Below are 12,026 nucleotides of genomic sequence, written 5' to 3'. Positions count from 1 at the left end.
ACAAACTTTTGCAGAGAGACTTTTGTAAAGAGAAATGAGAATATGTATAATGTATCTAATTGTATCTGGATATCTGTACATGTTCGAAATAAACTTTAACCATAACCATAAATAAGAAATATTCCCCAGAAATGTACTCGACTTGCCTGCCAGTCCTCTGAAGCTCTGGTCCTGCATAGTGGTCCCCTTCGTTTTCATGTTCTCCACCTGGAGATGTGGTGCCATTAGGATGGGATGGCCTTTTCCTCTTCAGCTGCAGGTCAGAGTAATTCACGACTATAAAGCCACATAAGGTTAACTATGATATATAGGAACACATTAAATCCACAAAGAGCAAACGGTGACTAAAGAGTATACAGTAATTTAACAAAACCATTGAACATATGTAAAATGCTCCAAATATTATATTCCCAAACAATTGCCTTCCTGATTCACAACCAATTGATTCCGCCCGAGTGCAGCTGGGATAGGCTCCATCCCCCCGCAACCCCAAGAAGGACAAGTGGTAGAAAATGGATGGATGGATGCTTAGTGATCAAAGCGTGATGACTGATAAAGCTATGCACACATTCTGTAAAAATGTCCCATTGAACTAGCCAAACACTTTACATACAACGGTGTTGTACTTTGGCACGCTTGCCAACTAAAGGAAAACAAAAGGCTAATCAGGTAAATAAAAAATTAAACCAGCCCATTGGAAGTGAGCCTATGGTATTGTTTACCCAACAAAACATCCATAAGAGGAACTTCATGTAGAAAAAATCTCACCTGAGATGGTACATTTTTTGGAGGGTCAATCCGGATCGTGGGGTCCCACTCTCCAGGAGGTAGGACAGTCACCTGATCAAGGAACTCGTCAATCCCAGAGAGAAGGTCGGTTCGGTCTTTGGCCTTGTATGCCACGTCATGGAAAATCTACAAAATGAAGATTTTATAAGTAAAAATATGGCAATTTGTTTACATTAAGGACTTATGTGGTACTTTAGTTTTCAATGAAAATGATTTCCAATAGTATGTTTTGGTTGTCCTGCACTCCTGGTTATCGTATGGCCAAACAATCTACTGTGTTTGCGTATCATTCTGAGGAGTTGAGGGCCCAAATTAAAAATCCCACATGTTGGACTCATTCTTGTAGCGTTATTTAACAGCTTAACTGTGTTTGTAACCTGTTTTTATTACAGAACGTGCCCGTAAGCCTGCTCTCCACTCCCCACCAGGAAGTCATTCTCCTCCAGCTGTCGCTTCTATAAGGCATAATTACTGGATGACTTTGTAGTTATTCGTAACTAACAGTTACACAAGGCTCTGTGCTTTTTTTAATTAAGTACAGCTGCGAAAAAAGCCAGCCATAGACGGTTGCAATGCCAGCCTCAAATTTAATACATATCAATACCGACCTCTTTCAAGCTCACACAATCAATTGATTGCATGACCACGAGGCTAACTAGTTGCCATATATGGAACAAAGCGATCCCTGCTATCTAATACTTTATACTGTATTGTAAATTGGCCCTTGAGGCAAAAAGTCTAGGCACCCTTAATGTAGAGAAAGAAAAGTCGAAACAAGGTTTCTGTAGGTGAACCTGAGGAAAGATCATTACTGTCACCAGAGAAAGGTAGTGATGGAGTATTTTTGGGTGTGGGAAACATATTTCTTGGTATCACAATATTTCTGATGGTAAAAAAATGATTCAGTGTTTGTAAAATTACATTTTGGATGAACTCTTTGGAACGGATAAATAATGAAGACCGAGGTACCACTGCAAATCAAATAATGAAGCTAAAAGCCCCATAAAGTCCAAACTAGCCTTATTAGTTGTGCAGTAAATAGAAGTTACGGCTGCACAATTAATCGACACCGAATCCACATCAAGGTTTTAATTAGTGCGATAAATAACCGCAAGAAGCAAAGGGGTTTTTTTCTCCGCCGTCTCCGGCATTTGAGTGACAGACATGTTCGCCAATTAGAATTGTTGAGCATGCCGTTCTTTGCCTCCTGGCCAATCAAGTGTTTAAAAAACAGCAGGTTTGTTTGCGCTGCAGTGCAGCCAGCCAGTATGCTAAAAACAAACACCACTTGCTCCATGGAAAAAGTTTTAATGGGTACTAGGCCTGGGCCGATAAGTCAATCAATCGAACAATAGACAAAAATAAAGCCAAAATAATTTGCCGGCTTTGATAAATTGCTATGTCTGTGTGTGTTTGTGGTCTTCGTCTCTCCCATTTTAAACAAGGAGAAAGAGGTCTCACTCTCTGCATCGCCCTCAGCACAGCCGTGTATAGAGAGAGTATGGCCAACTCGGTTTACAGGTTGGTGTCTGACATGGCGGCCTGTAGACCGTGAAGGGCTTTTGACCAATCATGTAAGAGATCTGGCCATAGTCTGATTGGTCAAAAGCCCCTCACGTGACTACAAGATGCCATGTTGGGGACCAACTCTGAAACCGAGTTGGCCATACACTCTCCACACACGGCTGTGTCCCTTAGCACTGAGCGTGTTTATTTAACAGTAGAATTAACTGAACAGAGTGAGCCCTCTTTTCAGTTATTCATAATCTTTGTTTTGGTGGGCCGGGAGCAAAACCGCTTGTCTTTACACACAGAAAGCCCAGACATCGCCTCCCTATTCGCGACTCATTTGTGAGAAGTTCCACAAAGTAACAAAAATTGAAAGGGGAAAATATGATTACAAAGCCAAATGTCCTGTTGTGGAAATATTTCAGCTTCAACCCGTATGGGCAATATGAGCCTGTCAATACAGATGAACTAGCAAAAACCCAAAGTTGATTTTTATTTCAATATTTATTAAAGTTAATTTTTTGCTTACAGAAATTAGAGTCCATTTTATTTTTTACTTATTAAGGACAGCTAAACATTATTTAACTTCCAATTACAGTACAATGGCAAATAATTCTACAGTAATGAGAAATAACAGTTGATATCCTTTTAAATGGTTACTTGCATTATTATTATTATATATAATGATAAACATTACATTAGAAACACAGTTTTTATTGGTTATTTCTTCAGTTTAAGGGCACGATATAGACAAAAGTACTGAGTCTGTCAGCATAATGCCAAATATTTTTGAAGCTAAATTTGTGCATGTTGTTCTGTGTGGCACCTTGAGACAATAATATGTTTCTTGACAGTCTAAAAGTAACATGTCTCCTTTCGCTAATTATTTTCGAAGTTTTATGCATTTATATGTATACGATATAAAAATCGCAAATCGATTTGCAATCGTAATTTTGGAGAGAAAAATTGCATTTTTTTTCCTCAAAATCGTGTAGCCCTAATATAGGTTTTTGATCTTGTATTCTATATATAAAAGCACCTCATCTGTCATCAGAGTGGCCATGGATCTGCCAATCTCATGGTACTGAGGACCCTTTCCATGAGGACCCAAAAGCAGGAACAGAAACCTTTGGGCAAAACACACAAGCATTGTAAAAAAATTTGAAAAATAACGAATTTACCGGTACATGTTTTTAAGATATGCATGGTAAAGGCTTCTGTTCTATGTTGAATCTATAATCCAATCATGTCTGAAAATAATGAATATCAGATAAAAAGGAAAAGTACATCTGCCTAACCATTACTGTATACAGTACTGTATATTATTGGTATGGCATCGTTTATTTGTTTCAGACATACAGGTTAGATCAAGGAACATTAAGTGGTTTAAGTCTGAAAAGGAAAAGGAGTAGGAAGATCAAATTTTATGTAATCTTACCCCTTCTCCATATCTATGACTGATTATCTATTCACACCATATCGTTTACATATTGTTCACAAAAGGAAGGTGCTCAAAAACATAAATCATCAGGTGTTTAAAAAAGAAAGAACGGTTAAATAAGAAATACAATTTCAAAAATAAGGACAAAAATGTAAGAAGTAGTAAAATAGAAATACATTAACAACAATTCAGTTACAATAACTTAAAAGTAGGGCTGTCAAAGTTAGCGCACGAGATTAATCACAAAAAAATGATCGCATTAATAATGTATAAATGTGAATTAATCAAGGGGGATAAGGGGCCTTAAACGCAAATTGTAACCTAAAAGGCGGCGCTACTGGCCTCACACCGCCCACGGGCAGAGTGTTCACAAGGACTCGGTGAGTATACTTGTATAGCAGTTGACTCTGTTTACTAAATCAGATAAACTACTTCACTGTCCAAATAGGATTACAATTCCATCAACTGGACAACGTTTTAATTTATATTTCATAGGTGTATAATAGGTCTATTATAGGTGATTAAATAGGGTCTAAACCTGGTTGTTATACGGTCAGTGATCAAGTCAATGCCAGTGCAAAGATGAGTGAGGAGACTCCGATTAGTGTGCTCGGTGGCAAATTTCGCTTCAGAAGAAACCCTGATGAGGATTCAGATAAAACAGTTACCATTGTTTTAGCAAATAGATGGTATTTATTCAAAAGAAACATTTGACATGTTCTGACATGTTGACAATAAAATTGCATTTGTTACAAATTATCAGTTTTTTGTTCATTTTAAATTATGCAAGGAAGTGATTTATGGTGATTAATCAAAATTGAGAAGTGTTATTAATCAGAATAAAACATTTTGTTAACACTAAATTTGATTATGGGGGCGGCGTGGCGAAGTTGGTAGAGTGGCTGTGCCAGCAATCGGAGTGTTGTTGGTTACTGGGGTTCAATTCCCACCTTCTACCTTCCTAGTCACGTCCATTGTGTCCTTGGGCAAGACACTTCACCCTTTGCCTCTGATGGCTGCTGGTTAGCGCCTTGCATGGCAGCTCCCACCATCAGTGTGTGAATGTGTGTGTGAATGGGTGAATGTGGAAATACTGTCAAAGCGCTTTGAGTACCTTGAAGGTAGAAAAGCGCTATACAAGTATAACATTTATTTATTATTTATATTATAAACTGTACATTTATCTGCAGTAAAACATAAGGATTTCCAAAACAGTGTTTTGATATTAGACAAAAATGTACATACAAATATATATTATAAAAATATAAACTTTACAAATATGTACCGTATTTTTGGCCGTGGGTGCGACATATACTCCGGAGCGACTTATGTGTGAAATTATTAACACATTACCGTAAAATATCAAATAATATTATTTATCTAATTCACGGAAGAGACGAAGCAAAATGTCAGCAATCGTCACACACACGTCAACCAATAAGAATTAGGCGGGGGAGAGTCATGGCAGAAGTGCATTGTGGGTCATGAGAGGCTAACTGCTATATGCTATATGCTACTGCCGTAGCTATTAAAATGGATCATTTCTACATTGGCGGTAACTTGTAAAAACTGAACAAAAATGGCACCGAAGAGGAAATCATACACTGCAGATTACAAGCTGGACGTAGTGAAATATGCAGCAGAAAACGGCGATCGAGCAGCAGAAAGAAAGGACGCTAGCGGCGCATACCAGGAGCGACAACGAGGAAGAAGATTTCATCGGATTTAGCGATCAGGAGTGACAGATTGTTTGGTAAACGTATAGCATGTTCTATATGTTATAGTTATTTGAATGACTCTTACCATAATATGTTACGTTAACATACCAGGCACGTTCTCAGTTGGTTATTTATGCATCATATAACGTACACTTATTCAGCCTGTTGTTCACTATTCTTTATTTATTTTAAATTGCCTTTCAAATATCTATTCTTGGTGTTGGATTTTATCAGATAAATGTCCCCCAAAAGTGCGACTTATACTCGAGTGCGACGTATATATGTTTTTTTCCTTCTTTATTATGAATTTTCGGCCGGTGCACCGTATACTCCGGAGCGACTTATCATCCGAAAAATACGGTATGTGTGTATGGGTTCAGCTGTTCTTTAATATACAAAATAACTTAAAAGTAAAGCTAAACAACTTGGTCAGTTACAGAAATATTAATGCTGGCTAACAAAAAACATTCAGTGAGTAAAAATGGCAAAAACTAAACATAAAGACAATCGTGTTGATTAAGTGGTAATGTATTATTCATACCTTGTGGGCACTGGAACCTCAGTAAGGCCAGTGATAAGAACCGCAGGGGACAGGCGAACAAATGCAATTATGGGTTTCTCCAAGAAATCCACCTCTCCCACCAGAACATTGGATGCTTCGGCACCGGGGGGAATCTTTTTCATGAAATTCATGTCCACCTGAAACAAATGAAACGAACAATACTAATGATTCGGATATGCTAATTGATACAATTGATGGAGAACTGTGAAATTAGTGGGGTCTTAGGGTGAGCAGCAGATAGTTAGGTAGATGAAGAGGAGAGCTAATATCTACAACTTTAAAATCAGAAAAAGTTGGGACAATATGTTTCATTAAAATACAAATAAAAAAATGTAAAAGATGCCTTGATTGAGTGACAGACTAACAAATACATGAATATATACAAACTAGCTGCATTTGACTAGTTTTTTCTGGATGCTGGCAGAATGTACAGTACATATATACACATATTTCCCTATACAGTGCCCTAGGCTGTTTAAATGCTGAATGAGCGGATATAGTAATTAGCATATTACATGTGCTGATAGAATTGACAGTTACTGTTAAAGTAAACTAAAAATCACAGCTTTCTTTAATGTTTTGTAACCCAACTTCTTCTGATAGAGTTGTAGATCAACACCTACAGAGTACTGAGCAAAGATTGTCCAAAGCTGTGACGCTTTTCCTATCATGGCACTTAAATATGTCCTGTGTGGAATGCTTAACAGATCCGACCGAGTCTGTGCCTTCATCCTTTTTTGTACACTATGACTCATAAACAGTGCAGGTTTTTTTTGGCGGACATAATGGGTGGTTTTATAAACCACAAATGGCAGCTTGTAAGCAAGCTTTCCAGCTTTGTGGAGGAGGAATAGAAATGCTGAGATGGAGACCATGCAAAGCAGAACATTTCCAAAACTTAAGACTTTTACTTGGATTTCCTTGACAGGCAGAGTGATGACTGCATGAGTTTCTGAGCCCAAAAGGACAATTTAGATGTTACCCGTAATTAAGGAAAGTGAAACACAATGCCTATGGAAGTCCAGTCATGTAGTCATGGGCCCACCCACTGTGTCTGTGCTCAGCACTATGGTTAGGTTACCTTGCTGAAGTCGACACTGCTGCTTTCTCTACTGACCCCAACTTTGGAAGGTCGCCGCTCCACTGCCTTATCACTGTCCAGGTAATTTGGAACCGAGCTCGGATGCACCAGTGGTCCTGAGAGAGAAGAGGAGCATACACAGGTAATCAAACTTGAGGCATTGTGAGGACAGGTCTGGCATATCAGTCAATTTGGAAATGTATTATAAACTACAACTCACAGCTTTTCTTTCTATGGTATTTCATTATTAATTTTACTGATTGACAATATGTTTCCTATTAAACACATAAACCCCACATCTCATAAACACTCAATACTGAAAGCTCATTTGAACCCTGTCCAGACCTCACATTAACATGGATTGCCAGATCTCCATAACCTTGAAGAAATTTGATGACTACTCCACACCCACTTTTATATGTGTATATGCAAATGTATTTGAAGAGAACATGTTTTTTATAGATACTCTTATCAAAATGTCATCGTTTTCTTGTTACATTGTGCCTTTTGCTCTCTTTTTCCATTTTTGCCACAAATAGCCCCTTGGGCTGCACACTTTGGACATCCCTGCTTTTATATATTTTCGTTAGGGTTAAGCATGTGACGTCAATTCTGTGAGGAACCACAACTCTCGTTGACTATTTTAGCTTGTTAACTTCCTTTGTCACGAGCTAACTATGGTAATTAAAAAGAGAAAGGAAGTGTTACTGCAGCTGGACTTAATCCGTGCGTTACAAAAGTCAATTTTACTGCAAATGTTGATCCAAAACCCAAGCAGAATGCATTCGTAGAACTGGGGCTGTAAGCACTCAAAGCGAGTCCCATGCACACTTGAAATATTTACAAATCACAGCTTTACGCTCCACTGCTCGGTTCGGTTAACAAGTAACTGTTAAAAAAATGGTATTGAAATATGTCATTCCAAATATAAGACAAAAATGAAAAAATTGTAGCCTATTCAAAACTATGAAAAAAGTATTTTGAATCCTATTTCTTTCTGCAAAAAAACATGACCTTTAGTATTTGAAGATTTAAAAAAAACACACGTATTAGGCAGACACAGGAAACGCTACAACTGTGGTCTCCAACATGTGGGTATTAATGGAATATGAAATGAGATCATGCATTTAAACCACAGAATAAAAATACTATTCTGTGTGTGACTTAGTAACCGTTCTTTTACCCATTATTATTATTTCTGCTCTATTTACAGACAACTACATCAACACACACCGGTCATAAAAACTAACATTGAAGTCATCCATGGCCAATTCAAATGTACTTCGAGTAAATGTGTCATTTCTGCCAGCATGCAGTTCATACCCTTGTAATGTGCCCAGAACTAAAGTATGTAGATGCTTGGGAGATGTGGCCAGTGAACGGGATCCTGATTGCTCACATACCTGACAAAGCCTCTAGAAATAAGAGAGGGATTAGCCTAGGTTGCATCCGCTAAAGATCTTCATTCAGGAAGGCTAAACCCTGGAATGCCCACCTACAACATCCTTTTCAACAGTGATGACGCAGCAGATGTTGGTGCAAGAGACATAACTGAAATTGTATGACTGACTGCTAAAAGAAAAACTTGGTTTATCTTATAAAAATAGATATACATATATTGTTTATTCGGAATATGACTGTGATGAATGCAATTACAAGGAACATGTAAACACACACTGTATATACGGCATAACAGCTTTTTTAAATATTATACAATGCTCAAAATTTTTTTACAGGCAATCCTTGTGTTATTTTTCATGGTTCTTTACGCACTCCACCAGACTCCTCTAATGGCAGCGCATCAAAGAAAGGGAAAGTGAAAAGTGAAATTAGATGTGCTCAGAAAGTCTAAAAATGCCAATCAATGCTGGCACGATCAAACATTCAAAGGCCGCGACCATCATCAAGCATAAAGATCCTTGAACATATGAAAGGATATGCTACTAGGAAATTCAAAGTTACAACAAAGCAGTGTAGAGGTCTCATTATTGACACATCTTTGTCCAAATAAGCTTGCCTCTCCCTCCCTCCCTTCAAGGGTGCAAGACAACCACTGGGATAAAAGTAAGACCTTCTGTTTTTCATTACCGTTTCATTTAAATCATTTTCTTGATCTTTTTGTTACGGTGTTGTATGCATGTCCTTCATGTTTTCTGTGTACAGTGTGAGTGACTTGGGTAGTAATTTAGGTACTGCATAAGTTCCCACTAACACCAAATTTGGTTATTAATGAAAATTGCCATCGTTGGAACAGAGCTCATACATAGACCTCTTATATTAGCAACACTCATGTTACAAAACCAAACTGTTGACTGATGTAACCTGCCACAGACTCAATTACTAGTCTCTGCTAAACGTACAGGAACTTGTTACTAGCTATTTAAGGATTTCAACATTCAGCAGGGCACACTAATTAGACTAATGATTACAGCTTGATAATCTCATTCAAGTGAGGTAACATCCACGCTTAAGTCAAGCCACTTGACTCTTGTGAAAGAAACAAATATACATCCAACTTGAAAAGGGGGTACAATTACAGAAGCTTTGCAGTTATAATAAGATGACCCTTTCAAACAACCTCGCAGGTTCAACAAGTGATAGCCAGTTCTAAATGTCCCACACTTTGATATGGAGCCATTCCCAGCACGTGCCTAGAACACATCTACGCACGCAAACACTGTCTAATAATAAACCGACGAGGAGGAAATAAAAGTCTCCCTTGGCGGTATCGTGATTGCTCGTAAAGGACCATAGAAGCCAATCTGCTCTCATGTTCATGCCAAGCTATGTTTGCACACATCATGCCAACTTCAAACTTTGACTGGGTAAAGGAATGTTGTCATAGAACAATTTAAGAGCTGATGAAGAGAATGTGCATGGTACAACATGATGCAATGTCCGTTATAACTGCAGATACTCTGAATGAAAGGTAATCAAGCATGTTCATACTAAAAACTGAACTGAACTAAAAAGTATGAGAAATGTTGCTTCTCATTCTACATAATACAATACACAGATATGGATGTACCAAGTCTATCACTTCAATAGTAGACAATATTTCCAAGTTCCAACCAGCTTGTAATAAATAAATAAAGTCACAGAGGCCCTAAAGTACCTATAAAATCAGAATGACATGTTTTACAAATTTGGTTTCTTTCGAGCAGCCTGGGGAATAATCAACAGTTGTTTGAGATGATGATGCTCAAAGAACACACTAGCTCCCTCTTTTACGCAACAGTTTGCGTTCACGTGGCAGGCAACAGCAAATGTGATTTGTCAACATCTCTACAGCCATAATAAAGCTAAAGAGACAAACATTATTTATTCATATTTTTTCCTGAAGTATATATCAAATGTTACCAGGTGCAGTTACAGTACACACTGCACTACCAATATAAACCAATATATTAACTTAAAACATGCTGCATGCTAATTTAAACATATGGAGGGTCAAATAGGTGAAAAATAATTGAATAAATACTGAATTACTTAAATGTGTCATTAGTTAATACTAACTAGAATAACACATTGTGTTATTGAATGTGTCATTAATTTATTCAATGTACAAGTACATTTATATATTTAATCATTTAATACACTATCTTAATATTTCATTCATTAGTTAATGATGTATTTAATTATTTCATGAACCTGCATGGCAGCATTTCATGAATTTATTTTATCTGTCAAAGTCCGTGGGCCGTTCCTAACACCTGATTGGTTTCCCGGCACTTCCACCTGTCAATGGAAGTTCGATCAAAGAAGCGGATGAGTGCAGCTCTATTTTGGTCTGAAAGAGCGGAATTAACTAGATTCCTGTTAGCCCCGCCCATTGACTTTAATGGGTGAGTTTGACCGACAAAATAAATTCATGAAGTGCGTAAACAGGTTAATGAATTATTTAAATAAATCATGAATTAATTAAATTGGGAAAACATGTATTTAATCATGAAATATTGAATCATGAAATTATTAAATCAATTGAATAAATAGTATTAGTAATAGTTATTTAAATGGTTAATTACCTGTAATTGTACATTAAATAAAGTAATGACACATTTAATAACTTAATTTAAAATTATAATTAATTAACAAACATTTAGGTAATTATAAAGATTAATTTATTTACTGATTGTTGCTTTTGTAAATTTAGCCTCTTACTAAGAGATGAACAGCCCATATTTTAGGGAAGGTTTACTTTCTCAGCGAGAGAGAATATACGAGTATAAAATTTTTTAACATTTCAGTTAAAATTAGTACTATAGCAAGAATTGTGACCTATATCAAGTTATGTATGTCCCTTCAGCAACAAATTTGGTGAAAAATAAATAGTTGGCCCATTGATTACAAAAATTAAGGAAGCCAACAGTCAACCCCTCACGGGAGTTCTCAAGGGAGTTAGTACCGCATTCTCCCTAAAAAAAAAAAAAAAACCTTGGTAGCACACCGTAAGGGATAGAGATCCCACAGTGAAAGATCCGCCTGCTTAAGAAGACATGCACAGGCCCACCTGAAGTTTGCCAGTATGCAATTGAATGATCCCTTCTGAGATGTACGCAATCCTGGTGACCAACTACAAAAAACATCGAACTTGCCCACAAGGGTTTCCTTACCAAGAACAAAGTCATGTTTTAATTGAGAATCAAATACATTATAACTTGTAACTAGTGGTGGACTGGTCATCAAGAATACCTGGAGATTTTACTGTGGGCAGATCAATAATGGGCTGACGGTTTTTTGTTTTTATGGATTTTCTGCTGCGACCTGCCTTGGTAACAGCAACTCATGTGACATGCCACTGCAGACACAACGAAAAGGTGGTGCAGAAGAATTAAGTGAAAAGAAAAGAATTGCTCTAGCGACACAGGCTGCTAGAAGCAGAAAAAATAAATCAGAGATGTTTGCTGTGATGCTGCTGCTTCAGCA

At 37.3% G+C, this 12,026-nt stretch overlaps 1 protein-coding gene across 4 annotated transcripts in view; it reads right to left on the bottom strand.

Annotated features, from left to right (window-relative positions):
• The window catches only part of LOC133636234 (sodium bicarbonate cotransporter 3-like), an 88,507-nt gene that overhangs the window by 23,321 nt on the left and 53,160 nt on the right, over positions 1-12,026 (bottom strand). For 3 of the 4 annotated variants that reach the window (XM_062030031.1, XM_062030028.1, XM_062030029.1), the window contains 5 exons: positions 7,101-7,216; positions 5,999-6,156; positions 3,338-3,425; positions 769-915; positions 147-253 (listed from right to left, as the gene is read on the bottom strand). In XM_062030031.1, the coding sequence (XP_061886015.1) occupies positions 147-253; positions 769-915; positions 3,338-3,425; positions 5,999-6,156; positions 7,101-7,216 (616 nt within the window). The remainder of the gene's footprint in view (positions 1-146; positions 254-768; positions 916-3,337; positions 3,426-5,998; positions 6,157-7,100; positions 7,217-12,026) is intronic. The other variant, XM_062030030.1, reaches the window with a different exon arrangement.

Source organism: Entelurus aequoreus, linkage group LG20, assembly GCF_033978785.1.
Source record: "Entelurus aequoreus isolate RoL-2023_Sb linkage group LG20, RoL_Eaeq_v1.1, whole genome shotgun sequence".
NCBI classification, from domain to species: domain Eukaryota; kingdom Metazoa; phylum Chordata; class Actinopteri; order Syngnathiformes; family Syngnathidae; genus Entelurus; species Entelurus aequoreus.
This window is presented reverse-complemented; position numbering and strand designations above follow the sequence as displayed.